Source organism: Orycteropus afer, unplaced genomic scaffold (genome assembly GCF_000298275.1).
Source record: "Orycteropus afer afer isolate SDZICR_OR568_19922 unplaced genomic scaffold, OryAfe1.0 scaffold00127, whole genome shotgun sequence".
In the NCBI taxonomy this organism is placed as follows: Eukaryota; Metazoa; Chordata; class Mammalia; order Tubulidentata; family Orycteropodidae; genus Orycteropus; species Orycteropus afer.
The window spans coordinates 2,425,462-2,442,805 of NW_006921714.1; the positions used below are offsets into that span (position 1 = coordinate 2,425,462).

The 17,344-nt window shown below is 49.1% G+C and overlaps 1 protein-coding gene across 1 annotated transcript in view; it reads right to left on the reverse strand.

Annotated features, from left to right (window-relative positions):
• TTC7B (tetratricopeptide repeat domain 7B) overlaps positions 1-16,904 on the reverse strand; it is a 397,140-nt gene extending 380,236 nt beyond the window's left edge. Inside the window, exon 1 of the mRNA XM_042781492.1 lies at positions 16,766-16,904. Within this exon, the coding sequence (XP_042637426.1) occupies positions 16,766-16,904 (139 nt within the window). The remainder of the gene's footprint in view (positions 1-16,765) is intronic.
• Between the last annotated feature and the right edge of the window lie 440 nt (positions 16,905-17,344).

Below are 17,344 nucleotides of genomic sequence, written 5' to 3' on the forward strand. Positions count from 1 at the left end.
CACGGATGCCATGCCAGCCCCAATCTGCCAAGCAAGCACTTGACGGCAAAGGAGACAGAGGGCCGGAATAGGGGTTCCACCCACCCCTCCATCTCCGTCTTGAAATGGGGACTCTCCCTGAGTCCATCTCACAGGGTCCTTGGGGGAGTTAAGGAGCCCCTGTCCAAAGGGGACACAGGTGGCCTGCAGGGCAACCCAGCCAGTGCCCACCCGCTTCCTGCTCTTCAGCGCCAGTCCCCAATCTGCCTGGGGGAGGGACGGAAATCCACACTGACACCCTCCTTCTCCACAGAACAGTCTGTGCTCCGCTCCCACCCCCGAGAGAGCTCTGAGCTTTCCAAATAAGGATGCTTTTGTCATTCCCAAAGCAGCAGGAACATTTAGGGGAAGAAACTCAACACCAGACCTGGTTTGGGAATGATGGAAACCGAGCGACCGGTGGAAGGGCGCAAACATTGTACTGGGAGTCAGAAGTCTTGGGTTCAAATTATGAAACGGGAGTCTGGCGTGCATGATCTTTTATAACCTGGCCAGCTATGAATCTACAGCACTGCCATCACGGCAATTCCGACTCAGAGATCCTGTAGGGTTTCTAAGGCTATAAATCTTCACGAAAGCCAATTGTTTCATCTTTCTCCAGTAGAGCGGCTGGTGGGTTCAAACTACCAACCTTTTAATTAGCAGCCAAATGCCTTAACCACTGCACCACCAACGCTCCTTAGCTATGAGTCTAGCCCTCCCCCTCAAGATCCTAGAAGTCAGGACTCAAACCTTAAGAGTACAGTGGCCAGTAACACAAGGCAGGGAGGAAAGAACGGACCTGAGAGAAAACTAGCCATGGACGACGGGCTCCTCAGAGCCCAAGAGCCTGACACAGTCCACAGCCTGAGATGAACTCACCAGAAGGGGACTGTGGGTACAAGAAGAGTTAGAGACAAGACTCTGTCCCGTATCAAGGCCAATCTATTTCAGCTCAAAAATGGAGAAGTTTCCAGAATACATGAAAACATCACATCTGCCTTCTGCTTAAGCAACTTGTGTTACTCAAGTAGTTTATCCATCATGTGCCCCTGGAACCTTCGGGAGGAAAGTGCAGGTGACGTGAGGTCAGGGGATGTTGAAAGTTCGAGAACAGGGGTTGTTCTCAGAAACAGTCATCTCCTGAGGAGGAGTCCAAGCTCCCAGCCTCCTTCCAGGCCCCAGGATGGGCCAAGACACAGGAGGGAGTGAAGGGAGGAGGAGAAGGATGCCGGGGCAAACATTCCTGTGTGGTAGGTACTGTCCCAGGTGCAGCTGCAGGGACACCAAGAGAACAGCTTAGACACGGCACATCTTCAGAGCCCACCCCAGAGCAGGCACTCACCTGCCACTTTAATGAATTAATTAGTTATACAGTCTCGTTTGAGAGAAGCAAATAGCAGATGTGAAATAATTAGACAAAAACAGAACGCCAAGTCAGATGGCACTGACTATAAATAGAGGTGGGATCAGAGGAAGGAGAGCCCAGAGTGGACAAGTGAAGCCGGAGAGGTTTGTGTGTCGTGACAGCAGGATGTCACAGAGGGTGGACTCTGCACTGGCCAAAGGGGTGACTCCGAGCTGGAGGGAGAAGACCAGCAGAGGTGGGGAGTGGGCCGCCTAGAAGGGAAGGGAGGCAGGGGCATCCGGAGAGCCTGGAACAGAGGATGAGAGGGCTGTCGGCCTGGAACGACAGGACGTAACCTCCAGATCCGAGAAGCAGAAGGCCACACCCGGACGGGCCACAGTCAGCAGCGGAGTCATTGGAGGTGCCAGCTCCAAGCAGCAGCAGGAAAGATGACCCTTTGTGGGCAACTCCTGCTTCTCTCCATGCGGATTTTCCCATCATACATCTTAAACCTCAGGCTTTAACATGCCATACTCAAGGCCACTGCCGAATTACTTCCTTCAGCACGTGCTACTTCAACCTGCTTCAGAAGATAAATCGGCCACAAATGTAGAAATGCGCATGTGTTTCAGGGGCTGCAGACCCCAGAGAAAAAGCTGCGTCCTCTGTGTCCCTCCTCCCCTCCAGCGGCCCAGAGTCCTGGGGGGAGCTGTGCCTCCCGACAGAACTCCCCTGTGCAGACTGGGCCCACACAAGGCTCTCGGCTCAGTCCCGGCCCTCTCCTCTCTGTGGTTCTCTGAACAAGCTTGAGCCACCCGTGGGTTGTAACCAAATCCTCTACGCACACAATTCCTGTGTATTCCTACCAGACACCCTTATGCAGTGCAGCAGCCCCAGAATTCCAATGGGTCCCTAGACAGCACCCCTTGTGGTCACAGAGGTATCCCAAAGTTCACCTCCAATCCAGTATCTTCCCCTGCCTCTCAAGGAAGGAGCCATAGAGGTGCAATGGGTAAGTTCTCAGCTGCTAATCAAAAGGATGGTGGTTCAAAACCACCAGTGACTCCCTGAGAGAAAAGACCTGGTGATCTTAAAGAGTGCAGCCTAGGACACCCTGTGGAGAAGTTCTACTGTCTCATGCAGGGCTGCCAGGAACTGGAATTGACTCAACAGCACAAAGCCACAACGACAACCACTGTTTGAGAAAAACTGGCTCCTCCTCCTGTAACCCATACACAGCTCAATAGCATTGCTGCCTTCCCCGTAAACGCCACTGAAAACCTCACTGCCATCTTGATCCTCTCTCAACTATTGGGTCCATACCAACTATGCAACACACACAACCTGCCTCCATGTCCGACTACTGCTCCTTCAAATGCCTCCTGATTCTGACATGTCTTGTCTACCCCTGCCTTGGTTAAGCCTTCTGTACCTGTCATCTAGGTTTTTGTTGTTACTGATGTTGTTAGGTGTCATCGAGTCAGTTCCAACTCATAGTAACCCTATGTGAAACCGAATGAAACACTACCCAGTCCTGTGCCAACCTCACAATCATTGCTGTTTGAGCCCATTATTCAGCCACGGTGTCAGTTGTCTCATTGGGAGTCTTCTCTCTTTCACTGACCCTCTACTTAACCAAATATGATGTCCTTCTCCAGGGACTGGTCCCTCCTGATGATATGTCCAAAGTAAGTGAGATGAAGTTTCACCATCCTTGCTTCTAAGGAGCATTCTGGCTGCACTTCATCCAAGAAAGATGTGTTCCTTCTTCTGGCCAAACCAAACAACTCATTGCCATTGAGTTGGTTTCAGCTCACAGAGACCCTATAGAACACAGGAGCACTGTCCCATAGGATCTCCGTGGCCGTAAATCATTATAGAAGTACACTGCTTCATCTTTCTCTCACAGAGTGGCTGGTGGGTTCAAACCACTGACCCCTTGGTTAAGAGCCAGATGCTTTAACCACTGCACCACTAGTTGTTCTGATAATCATGGTATACTCAATATTCTTCACCAACACCATAATTGAAAGGCATCAATTCTTACTGATTATTGTCCAGTTTTCCTCATTCATTGTCCAGTTTTCACATGCACATGAGGTGATTGAAAATGCCATGGGTCAAGTGTGCCAAGGTGACATATTTGCTTTTTAATATTTTAAAGAGGTCTTCTGTAGCAGATTTGCCCAATGCAGTACATCACTTGATTTCCTGACTCCTCCTTCTTTGGGCATTGATTGTGGATCTCAGTAAAATGAAATCTTTGAAACTTCAATCTTTTCTTCATTTTTTTGTAATATTGCTTATTGGTGCAGTTGTGAGGATTTTACTTTTCTTTATGTTGAGGTATAATCCATACTGAAGGCTTTGATCTCCATAAGTATGTGCTCCAACTCATCCTCACTTTCAGCAAGTAAGGTTATGTTGTCTGCATATCACAGGTTGTTAATGAGTCTTCCTCCAATCCTGACACCACATTCTTCTTCATATAGTACAGCTTCTCAGATTATTTGCTCAGCATGCAGACTGAATCAGTATGGTGAAAAGATGCAACTCTGAAGCACACCTTCCTAATTTTAAATCACACAGTAACCCCTTGTTCTGTTCAAATGACAGCCTCTTGGTCTATGTACAAGTTCCTCATGAGAACAGTTAAATGTTCTAGAATTCCCATTCTTCACAATGTTATCCATAATTTGTTATCATCTATTATCCACACAGTCAAATGTCCCTGCATAGTCAACAAAATACAGGTAAATATCTTTCTAATATTCTCTTTTTCAGCCAAGACCCATCTGACATCAGCAATGATATCCCTAGTTCCATGTCCTCTTATGAATCTGGCTTGAATTTCTGACAATTCTCTGTCAATGTACTGCTGTAACTGTTTTGAAATTATCTTCAGCAAAATTTTACTTGTGTGTGATATTAATGCTATTGTTTGATAATTTCCACACTCCTTTGAATCGCCTTTCTTTGGAATGGACACAAATACACACCTCTTCCAGTCAGTTGGCCAGGTAGCTGTCTTTCTGAATTTCTTAACGAAGACAAGTGAGTACTTCCAGCGCTGCATCCATTTATTGAAACATCTCAATGGGTATCCCATCAATTCCTGGAGCCTTGTTTTTCACCACTTCCTTCAGTGTCCCTTGGCCTTCTGTCTTTGGTATTATTGGTTCTTGATTCTGTGCTACCTCCTGAAATGGTTGAACACTGATCGGTTCTTTTAGGTACAGGGATTCTGTGTGTTCCTTCCATGTGCATCCCATACCATAAGCATAGAGAAACCTGTAAGGAGACGCCCTACAGGGTTAGCAGCAGTTGCCTCTTGGTAGACAGCATAATGGATGTTTTTATGTTTTTTCTGACTTGGCCACATTTTCTGATTTTGATATACTACATACATATTTTACATCTATTAAGAAGAACAAAACTCAAATTGTGGGGGAGGGGGAAGGAAGCCAACCCCGGGGGACAGCGGGAAGCAGAAGCCTGACAAGCAGGGCCTCTGGGGTCAAAGGGCAGAGGGGAGAATACGGCCATCACAGCTACCTGCTTCCCTCAACCTCAGCTGTACTTGAAGTCAAGCCACACAACTCCCTCTCCCCTCTGCTGACCTTGAATGTGTTTCCAAACCTTTTCCTTTTGTCTCATCAGCCTTCTAGCACTAGTGCACCATTGTCTCCGTTTTGTAGATTAGGAAAGATAAACATAAATGAAATTGCTAGAAATCACAGACTGACAGAAATCACAGCGTCAGCAGGTTATCTGAACCAGAACGCCTCAGTGTCACCCCCACTCACTGGCCAGGCTCCAACTTGGTACAATGAGAGAGTATGGGCCGGCAAGGCCACAGGCCTGGGTTTGGCCCATCTCACTATGAGATGAAGTCTCTCAACCCCTCTGCAGGGAATGATAATCCCTAGAATTCAGGGTTATACTGAGGACAAAGTACACTCACACAGGTGAATCACCTGGCATCGGGCCTGCCTCTCTGGGCAGGGCTCAGCAGATGTGAATCCAAAAGGAACCCTCATGTTCACGTAGCCAAACCTGGAGCAGCTGGGACTATTTAAAGGACTTCCATATATGGTACTAAAGTTAGACATGGTGCAGTTTCCACCGCCTGGCTTTGTTTGATCCACTAAGGCTGGGACAGATGAGTCTTTCTTCCCCCAAGAGGACTCCATACGTGTGACGCTGTCTCCTCCCGCCGTGGAGAAGGCTCTCCTCCCGAAAGCCCCATCCTTCAGCAGCTAACCTTCTGATGTGATCTGGCCAAGGCCATCTCTTATCCTGCAGTGCCTCTGTTACAGAACACTCACCTGGCTCCCTACTACCACTTTCCCATTTTTTCCCCTGCACAGACCACCACAAAAGAAAAAAGGAACTAAAGGGCCATGGCCTACTTGACCAGAGGGCTCCTAGTCAAGGAGTCAGTGTTGTAGACATCCATCATGGACAACAGCCCTTCCTCTGGTAACCAGACCCTGATTCCTCTCATGGGACACTCTTCATCACAGCCTTCAAGCCGGGCCTAAGTCAGTCACAGGACATGTCACTGGCTACCCCACCTAGATCACAGAAGGAAATGGGGTCCAGGGAAGGCCAACAGAACACAATGAGGAGCTGAGATTTCTGAGGAAGGATATTTGCTCCTTTCCCACTGGACGTCACCCAAGAGAACCAGAGTCCAGAGCTGCTCCAGCCACGTAGAGGCTGAGGAGGAAAGCTACACAGGGGAAGGTGAGCTGAGAAACAGAAAGAAGGCGTGTCTTCATCCTCAACGCAGCAACAGAAGTGGGTCTGGATTGGGTTTTCTTTCACCTGAAACTGCAAAGGTCCCAGCCCACAGCCCATGGCAGTACTTCAAAACAAGCCTTCAGCTTTACACTCGAGGCTCGAGCTTCAGCCCCACCCCAGGAAGCCCTGCAGGATGGGGTTCTGGTTGAGGATGGGGTTCTGGTTGCTGGCTAGGATCTGTGCTGCTCCTATCCCCTCTCTCAAACCGCCTCTGTCAACAGAACACCACGCTTATTCACCACATCTGCCGAGCGACTAGCTGAGGCGCCCTGCCACCGCTCAGCCCTCCTCACTCCTCGCCCACGGCAGCCACAGTGCCCCTCTCACAGCACTTTCTCCCACCGAGACCCAAAGGGCCTCAGATCCCCCTAGGACACCCTCCTTCCAGCCCAAGCAGCTTCTGTTAGACTCTCTGAACTGGCTCAGGAGATGAGCCCTGGCCACCATGGCCTGGAGAGGAAGGGCAGGTGGCCTTAAGAGGAATTAGTGGACCAGTACTGTCCACTCCCCGGATGGCTTTGGTAGGGGCCAAGCGTAGCTTAACTGGGGCAAACCCTCCCCTCCCTGGCTCTCCTGGAACCAGCACACTAATATCCTGAAGATGAAGCCTGCATGGGTGACAGCCTGTGTGCCCCCAGGAACATGTGTCCACTCTCCAGGGAGAGGTGGGCTGCTGTGCCCCCAGGAACATGTGTCCACTCTCCAGGGAAGGTGGGCTGCTGTCTAGAGACAATACTCCAGGGTGGAAGAACGCACTTTAAAGCAGGAAAGCAAACCACCTTGGAAGAAACCTGTTCCCTAAGGCCCCGTCAGGGGTCTGACCTCACCCTGGCATAAAGTGTCCTTAGAATTCGCCCCATGGAAAAAAAAAGCAGATACACCCTCATTTTCCTTCCTTTCTCTTATATTGAAAGATAAATGCTTCATCTGGGCCTCAATGTATGACCTCTGGGAAGTATGACAATACTCCGTCATAATCATCCACTATGTGAAGAAATTCGAATTCAATCTGTTTTAAGTACTTTTGATGCCACCCTGTGCCCAGAACTAAGCAAAGTGTGTGAGTGGAAGAACATATGAGCAAACCATATTGTTTTTCTTGTGGGCAGGGCAAACAGCATGCACGGAGGCTAACCAAAAAGTCAAAGGTTTGAGCCTGCCCTGAGGTGCCCTGAAAGAAAGGTCTGGTGACCTATTTCCCAAAAAATCAACCACTGGAAACCCTGAGGGCACAGTTCTGTGCTGACACACACAGGGTCGCCAGGAGCTGGAGTTGGCTCAACAGCAACTGTTTTTGTTTTTTTGTAGGAGGCCCATAGAAGACAGCGAGCAAGCCCCAGGAGCCTCTTCCCAAGACATCTCTGGCCTTAAGACTGATTAGGCTAAACAGAGGCTGTGGGCGTGTGAAGATACCGACTTTTCAAGCTGGGGCAAGCCGGGCTGGGAGCCGCCCTTTGTGGAGGTGGGTTCTGTATTTAAAGCGCTTATTATAAGCTTTGGGGGACAGGCAGCACCTCTAAAGAGCCTGTCCTGAGAGCTCCCTTGTCTCTTGACACCACCAGCTTAGGAAGGAGGTGTCTCTGTTCCTTCTCTGAGGCCCATAACACAATGGGTAGTGCAAAGAGAGCTCTCAGGCCAGTGTCATGCAATGAACAAGGGAAGAGGATGAAATGCCTTCCAAAGGGAGGTTGTTGTTCAAACACATGAAGAAATGCTCACGATCTTTAGACATCAGAGAGATGCAAATCACCCCAGCACTGATAGCAAAGTTCAACAAGACACAAAATAACAAATACTGGTGAGGATATACAGAGACTGGGACTCTCATACACTGCTGGTGGGACTGTAAAATGATACAACCTCTGTGGAAAGCAGTATGGCAATTCGTTAAAAAGTTGGAATTAGAAATACCATTTGATCCAGCAATCCCAATACTAGATACATATCCCAAAGAAGTGACAGCCAGGACAAGAACAGATAGATGAACACCCATGTTCTGCAGCACTATTTACAATAGCAAAAAACTGGAAATAACCTAGGTGCCCATCAACGGAAGAACGGATAACCAAATATAGTACATACGTGGGAGCTCTGGCGGCATAGTGCCTAAGGCACTTGACTGCTAACCAGAAGGCTGGTGGTTCAAACCCACCAGCCACTCCTCAGAAGGAAGACTGGTCAATCTACTTCCGCAGTGATACCGCCTCAGAAACCCAAGGAAGGGTCACTATGAGTTGGATCTGACTCCACTGTAGTGAGTTAGAGTTTGAGTACATACACACAATGGAATACTATGCAACACTAAAGAATAATGTAGATTCTGCAAAACACTGCATAACGTGGATGAACTTGCAGGACATTATGCTGAGTGAAATAAGTCAATCACAGAAGGACAAATATTGTATTAGTTCATTACGGTAAAAAGTCAAGGGAAGGTTTATATACGGAAGGAAACTTTCTTTGATGGTTACCAGGTGTGGGAGGGGAGGGGAGGGAATCCTGCAAAAATAAAAAAATAAAATAAAATAAAACAAAGGAAGGTTGTTGTTAATTTAGTTACCACCTCTCCACTGCTATTCTTCATCAACCCTTCGCAAAGCATCAGAGGTGGGTGAGCTCTGCAGACACTAGAAGGGGTGAGGCCTTTGGGACGATCCCTGGCCAGAGGCCAGACAGAAGGAAGCCCTAATAGAGAAACAAGCCCTCCTCCCAGCCAGGAAATGGCTTCTCCCTATCTGATATCGCCTCCTCTCAGACGCTGCCCCCACCCATCTGTCAGTTTGTGGCACTGCTGCAGCCTGTGGGCTACTCTGATGCTGGAAATCATGCCCCTGGTATTAGCAATATCAGCAGGCTCCTCATGATGGGCAAATTCCAGAGAAGCTTCCAGTCTAAGAAAGACTAAGAAGAAAGACCTGGTGGGGTGCTTCCAAAAGTCAGCCAGTGACAGCCCCGCGGACGAGAACAGAACACTGACCAGTGTCGCAAGTGCCAGGAAACAGGCCCCAGGGTTGCGGGGCTCTCAAAACACACAGTGACCACAGCACTGGACACAAGCAGTGACCGTGCGGATGGTGGAAGACCAGGCAACGTTCTGTGCTGTTGTTCGAGGGACTGCCAGAGTCAGAGCTGACTCAATGCAACTAACAACAGTCAGCCAACTACTCAGCAGGGCCCTTATCAAGACAGAGCTGTGCTTCAGAGTTGTGGGAACTGCCCTGCCTCTTAAAGAAACACTACTTGAATCGACTTGTCCTTCCCAATGTGAACAGCATTTGTGATCAAACCACTAATGTGGGCCCAACTCCAAAAATGTCTTACTTTCCAGATCAGCCCTGGGCAAAATTGGTAAAGTGTACCTTTGTCCTCAACCCCACACTCAAGCCATCCTGTTAGGTACTCCCCATCTTCCAACACCATCAATTTTCCCTCCTTAAGGACCATTCCAGGTCCCATATTTCCCTCTGAACATATCGGTCCCAGGTCCCATTCCCTGAGAACCATGTCCTCCACCAGACAGAGCAGAACTACTGTTGTTGAGTGTCGTTAAGTCAATTCCAACTTGTAACAACCCCATAGGACAGAATACAGCTGTTCCATAGGGTTTCCTAGGAGCTCTGGCGGCATAGTGCCTAAGACTGCTAAGCAGAAGGCTGGTGGCTCAAACCCACCAGCCACTCCTCAGAATTCCTTCCGACTAGGCAATCTACTTCTGTAGAAATACCACCTCGGAAACCAAGGAGCAGTCGCTATGAGTCAGACTCAACGAGAAGGCAGTGAGTTTGGTTTGGTTTTGGTATAGGGTTTCCTAGGGCGTTATCTTTATGGAAGAGCCCTGGTGGTGCAGTGGTTAAGAACTTGTCTGCTAAATGAAAGGTCGATGGTTCCAACTCACCAGCTGCTCCTGCTCCAAAGGAGAGAGATGTGGTGGTCTGCTTCCATCAAGAAGCACTGGCAACCCTACGGCACAGTCTCTGCTCTATGACTTAGAATCGACTTGATGGCAATGGGTTTGGGGTTTGGTTTTTAATCTTCCCAGAAGCAGATGGCCTGTGGAGCTGCTGGGGGTTCAAACCACCAACCTTTTGGTTAGCAGCTTTGTGCTTAACCATTGCACCACCAGGCTCCTTGCAGACCCACAAGGATACATAACTGTGTACCAGTGTGCAGCTTCTCATTCCTCCTAACTGAATGCTTCTGAAGAGGTCTATGCCATAAGAGTGAACCCCAAGGATAAGATACATAAACAAAGCTAGCTAATAGCTAACTCTGTTGATCTGCCAGGTACTGTGCAAGTGTCTTCCATGTATGCTCTCATTCCCTGCAAGACAATAGTTACCTCCCTATTTCACAGAGGGTTGTTACAGGGAATGAGTGAATACAGTGTAGAACTACTATTATCTCCACCTTACAGATGAAGAAATTGGGACCCAAAGAAGTGGGAGTGATTTTCCTAAGATCCTACAGCTAGTAAGTGACAAAGCCAGGGCTTAAACCTGGGCGGATCTGGCTCAGAGCCCATCATCTTAATCACTGCATCAAATGGGTAATTTCAAGTCCAGGAGCAAGGAAGGAATAGAAAAGACACAGCAGGATCCACAAAGCTCCCCAGCACAGTGCCACCTTCTGTACCTGGGCACAGAGGCCATGCAGCTAAACAGAAGAGTTTCTAACCAAGACTGAGGACCGTGGTCTACTCCCCTGGTCCTGGACTGACCCAGCTTATTGTGCACCATGGGGCCCTTCTGACAGTCTCCTCCACTGGAAAAGAAGGGGTTTTATGGGAGATGACTGTGAAGGGCCTGTCCCCAGTCTCTTCTCTTCTTTCTCCCAGGAGCTTGGCTATCTGGAGGCTATGGTCCTGTGGATAACTTCTCACTGATGAAGTTATCAGCAGAACTGATGTGTGTTATTTCCACTGGCCCTAAACATAGCTGTTTCCACTTTCCCATGGGTGTGACATGCCAGCAACCCAGCTTCAGTCACACAGAACAGGACCGTGCCCCAGCAGACGGTGGCAGAACGCTAACCTCAGCGAGCAGAGCTGGCCCCCCAGCCTAGACCAGTTGGGACTGCTACGGGAGAGAAAACCAAGCTCCCTCTTCTGTGAGCTGGTATATTTCCATCCATTTACTACAGCAGGGCACCTGACTGCAGCTATTAATAAAGGCCATCTCTAGAAGTGATGACACCCTCCAGCCACATCCATCTCCCTCTCCCACTGTCCTCGCTGCAGAAAGTTACCCACCTCCAGCAGAGTCAGAGCCAATGTACAACTTTCCTCTGCCCCCAAGCCACCCCTTGGGGAGAAGACAGTCTGTGGACACTTGGTGTCCCAGAGATTTCATCTGACATCTCAAACTGTACCCCAGAGCAAAGTCTGCTACTCAACTGAGTAATCCAATACTTGCAGAAGCTAAAATGTTATTCCATTTCTTCTGTTTCTATTCTCTTTTTCTCAACTCAGGCTTAAGAGATAGGGAAAAGAGAGAGACAGAGAGACAGAGAGAGAGAGAGAGAGAGAGAGAGATCCCATTTAGGAGCTCTCTACTAAGGGAAATGAACTGAAATGTACCACCTTTGGGAAGAGATCTTGAGACAGGTGGGGCTAGCTGAATCAAGCAGCCTCTGACTCAGCATCCCTGGAATAGTTATGAGGCAGACCACTCCATTAGCAGCTGGCTGATGAGAGAGAACTGCTTGCAATTAACAAACCAGGACCTTAGCAACCTAAGTTACATTTCAAAAGCCTCACAGGCTTGCCCAGTTGTAAAAGGCTGATCAAGCTCCAGAGTTGCTATTCACGTTCCTCACCAGGGCAGTAAAAATCAACAGCAGAGACAAAGTGACCTTCCACCAGAGACAGGCAAGAGCAAGAATCTCTCACTGGGGCTTGAACCTGGATCCAGAGACATCACGCATGCATAACTTGAACCTCAGAAGCCATTTCATGAATAAAGATGATGCCTTATTCCTGTCTAAAATCCTTCACAAACCCTAGGAAATCCTTTGTTGGGGAGAGACTGAAGGGTAGCATAGACAAAAGCCCCTCTCCATCTTTCCCCCTTGAGCCCCTGCTCTCTCTTTCTCTTTAATAAACTTGGGTCACGTGGACACTTTCCTCTCATGTTCAATTTTTTGTCAGTAGAAGGCCAGGACCCCTGCCCAGGGTTTCAGGGATGCCGGCTGCGATGGGGTACCATCAATATGCCAACAGGCATCCTCCCAAAGCTCACAGAGAATGATCTGAATCATCAAAAATGCTCTGTATGTCACCTACTGGCTAGGAAACCTCACTGAACCTTCACCCACCAAAACCAAAACAAACCCACTGCTGTCGAGTTGATCCTGACTCATGGTGATCCTATAGGACAGAGTAGAACTTCCCCCATAGGGTTTCCAAGGCTGTAAATCTTTACAGAAGACTGTCACATCTTTCTCCTATGGACCTGCTGGTAGGTTCAAACTGCTGACCTTTCAGTTAGCAGCTGAGTGCTTAACCACTGTGCCACCATGGCTCCTTTCTGACTGTGACAGGCTAGCAGAAATAAGGCCCCAGAGTCGCCTGACTACAGATGGGCATCTGGGTAGAAATTCAAGCAAGGGAACTTTTACAAAGGTCACTCAGTAACTGATCACCAATTATGCATCAGACACTGCTAAGTCCCAGGGATGCAAACAGCAAGACAGAGTTCTTCCTTCAGAGCAGTGCACAGACGCAGGGGGTTTGAGAGTGGTACAGCTGAGTCTAATATGGCTCCACATACTTCTAACCTATGTGCCGTGACAGGAGAGAGGACTCCAACTGACTTCACAGTGACTTCACAGAAGATGGGACATGTGAGCTTGAGGGGTAGAAAGAGTCCTTACAGCAGAGACCTGGGTGAGGGCTAGGGAAGCATGGGGGTGATGCAGTGAAGAGGGGTGCAGAAACAAACCTAGGAGTCTCTCTGATGACCTGGAGGCTTTCTACCTGAGGAAACCTTACCCGGCCAAAGCAAGGTCCAGTCCATATGCCAATATGGCAGAGGGATTAGGACACAGGTTTTGGAGCCGACCACTCTGCCAACTGAGTCCCACTTCTGCCACTCAGCAGGAGTGTGGGCTCCAGAACCAATCTCTGAGGTCAAGTCCTAGCTCAACCACTTCTTATCTGTAAGGAACTAGGCAGGTTATCTAACCTCCCTGTGCCTCAGTTCTCTCATCTGTAAAACGGAAAGAATGCATCCAGTCCTCACTTATCAACATGGCTAGGTTCCAAAGACCAGCTTATTATATGAAAATTGGCATTATGTGAAAATGGAGGATGACCACGTCAGATCACAAGATGAAGGGTGACTGCCAAATCACATCATTACATAACTGCCAAAAACCCCTGAGAAACGTGGCTCAGCCAAGCTGACATATAACCTTAGCCATCACTGCCAGTGTTACTCTCACCTGGCACCTTGGCATTCATTACTGCCAGACATACATCATTAATGTGCAAAACAGTTGGATAGTAGATTTTTTACTACCGTCGTAAATGTGAAATGTTGGATAATGAGACAGTCGATAGGTCAGAAGTATGCGTAACAGAGCTTACCTCAAAGGGTGCTTGTGAAGACTGACTCAGATACTCAGATCAAGGGCCACGTTAGCTACTGATACCATTCCAAGTGACCTCTCCTGTCTCGTTTCCTTCACCTATAGAGCAGGAACTTGGGAGGCTAAAGGGATGGTAAAGCCCCTGCCAAGGAGCTGGCCCGAGGACATTCTCAACAACTCAATACCCTTGGTGTTAGATTTCTAATAAGCAAAGGCCAGCAGGGAGGGCTCCCAGCCATGACTAGAAGTGTTGATGCCTGAGTTCGATGCCATTTCCAGGTGCTGGCTGAAAACTTTGGCAAGTCAGACCTCAGGTTCCCATGGCAAAGTCTGGGTCACTTCGGTGTCTGCATCAGTACCCAGGTAGCACAGGGCGGGATATGGGCTGGGTCCATGCCTTTCCGAGGGGCAGCAGCCACTCAGCTCCAGTCTGATGTTTACGGGCAGGAATAAAGAGACAGCTGTTTCCTTCTTTCCAAAGAAGCCAGAAAGCTGACTATTTAACTGGATGGTGTCAATCCTGAAATGTTAGCAACTGATTCAGAAGTGTTGGAAACACCAATGCGACTAGATGAACCCGGCTCAGGTACCCTGCAGGCAAGCAGTTCATAATTTCTAATTTAAGGGCAATTTGTTCACTAGCCTTCATCTAAGCCCTATTGACAATCTCTCCCTGAAAATTCTCAACAACTCTGGTGAAAAAAGAAAAAAAAAAAAAGACTATTTCTACCCCAAGCTAGGACCACGGGTCCCTAAACACCTCCAAGAACTTGCCTATCTTTGGCATCGCTGGGAATTAGGCTAGCAACTTCTCTCCGTTTTTAGAAGTCACTTCTAGTGGTCCCCCTACCATCTGTCAGACACTTATCTTTAAGCACACATTTGCATCATGCTCACTGTTTTAAGCATTTTACACAGACGATCTCATGTCATCCTCATGACACCCACTGAGAGCTTCACACATGGGGAAACGGAGGTAGAGAGAGGTCAAAGAACTTGCAAAAAGCTCACAGAGCCACACAGGCAGAGAGTGGGTTGGGTAACCATCACTCCAGACTGCTTCTCATCTGGCCACAGGCTCTCAGGGGCCTGGGTCCTCGGTGCCACAGGCCACTTCCTCTAGGCAAAAGCTACTTTCACTCTCCCTGTACCCATGTGACTCTGCATATACCCACAGAAGTCAGAAACCAGCCAGCACCAGGTCTCCCATCAGCTAGCAAGGGCATCCCAAGAGCCAAGTGCCTCAGCCCCGTGGCTAGGGGCCCACTGCTAATCACACACTGGAGTCAGACTCAAGGACCAAGTCTCCTGTCCTTGCCTGCCTTGCATGGCAGCCACAAGACTGAGCTGGCAGTGCCACCTGCAGACAGTCTGCCTCCACTGGGCTGCCTCAGAGCCAGTACTGAGACCTGAGTGCTTTTTTGGTGCCAAGGCAGCCCCAGAGTCATCTCCCCTTCCCTGCAACTAGCAAACCAACTCCTGGCTACAATCCACCAGCTTCTCTTCACCTGGAGAGGTCAATTGGATAATTAGAAATTGCCAAATGAAGGTTTGCTCTCATTCCAGAATATCATTTGTGGCCTGCAATAATACACACACCACACACACACCAATTAGCTCCCACCAGCATAAGGCATGTGAGGTGGCCGAGTGAGTACCAGACGGAGAAGGGGGTGGCTGTGTGCAGACGCCAGCACGGCCCCTGCCACAGAGATGCCAACACGAGCCAGGCATCCTCAGGCCCCTGAGCCAGCCTCAGAGGGCCATGCCCATTAAACCGCCAGAGTGCCACAGGGACATTTAGAAGATTAATCAGATGAGCCTGGCAACCACCAGGGTTCCCCAGGGAACGCGGTGAATACATCAGCCCCATTACAAAACTCTTCAGACGTGCGCCTCGGGCTGGGTCTTTGTTCACGCTGCACAGGACAACCACATCCAGCCAAAACCACCAGCAGCCTCCACGTCTCGGCCAGAAAGTGCTAGCAGCACACAGTGGCCTGCTCACTGCTGGTCTGGAGGGTCAAGCCAACCGGCCCCTGGCCTCCAGGCCAGCCACACTCAGACACAATGCATGGATTGGACACCAGGTGGCAGAAAGGAGAAAAGCTGCCTGCTTCAAGGGGCCCCTTCTTGCCACAGCCTTTTAGAAGTTCAAAGTGCCCTCCTCCTCCAGGAAGCCTTCTTGACCCCTGCTGGCCTGCAGAGACCTCTCCTGCCTCTGAAAAGCTGTTGTTCCCGCCCACCATTTACCATGTGCTGTCTTATCCAGGGCTGACATCATCAAATAGCAGTTATTAAGTATTTAGTGCGTGCCTGGTGCTGTGTTACGCGCTTCACGTAATCATTTGACTTAGTCCTCAAGATCTCTCTCCAACATGGATGTGATTATACCCATTTTACAGATGAGGAAACAGCGGCTTGAGCAGGTCAAGGACTATGTGTATCCTGCCTCTCTTCTCCTGAGCTGCAATCTCTCCCAGCAGAAGGCAAGCTCCGTCATGGCAAATAAGAAAACATTTGCTCTTTCTTCCATTGCCAGGGTCCCTGGGCCCATCAATAAACCCTGGATGACGAATGTTTCAGTGACTGTCACATGTGTCAACCAATTAGCCTTAATTAACCCAGGGGTGGTATGAATGAACAAAAGCCTTGTTGGCCACATGGCCAACTGACCCGATGCTACAAATCCCCACATGAACTGTGCAATACCTTATTCAAAAAAGTCCTAGCTTTATGTTTCTATGTTAATTATCAGGAAACTTTACTGAAATGTTTTTCCCTTCAGTCATAACTGAAGAATGGAGACTCTGAGGAAATAACGTGATGCAGGGCTTAAAATTACCCAGTGTGCGCGGTGGGGCAACCCAGGGGGCCTTGTGGGAAGTTTTCGGGGTTGATCACCAGTCAAGGGCACGGATCACATGGGAGGCTCCCGGGAGGCTGGTGGCTCCACGCGGCGTCACACTGGGGAAACGCTCCCAGGAGAGAAAGCCCGGGCCTCACCTTTGGTTGCATAGGCCTCCGCAATCACCCGCAACCTGTAGGGAGGGATGGCTGTCAGCGGCAAGTCGTCGAGGCCCACCCGGGCATAGACGTTGAGAGCTTCTTTATAATCTCCTTCCACATAATTCAACTTGGCCATGATCAGATTGGATTCTTGTAGGAATTCTGACTAGAAGGAAAAGGAGAAAAAAAGCCATTTTCCTACGCTATTTATGCGTGACTCTTAGGAAGGGCACAGCCACTCGCTGCTGCAAAACCCCACGGCTCTCCACACATGTGCGCACACAAATGTTCATGGGAGTGTGACTCATACGAGCCCCACGGTGGAAACGACCCAAATGTCCATCAACGGGTGAGTGACTGAACAAAATGTGGTCTCTACCCACACAACTGTCCATCAACAGGTGAGTGACTGAACAAAATGTGATCTGCCTACACAACGGAACATTAGCCACAATAAGGGATGAAGGGCTGGCACGTGCCACAACGTGGACGAACCCTGAAAACATCACGCTGAGCGGAAGAAGCCGGTCACAAAAACCATGTATGGAATGACCCCAATGATATGACACATCCAGG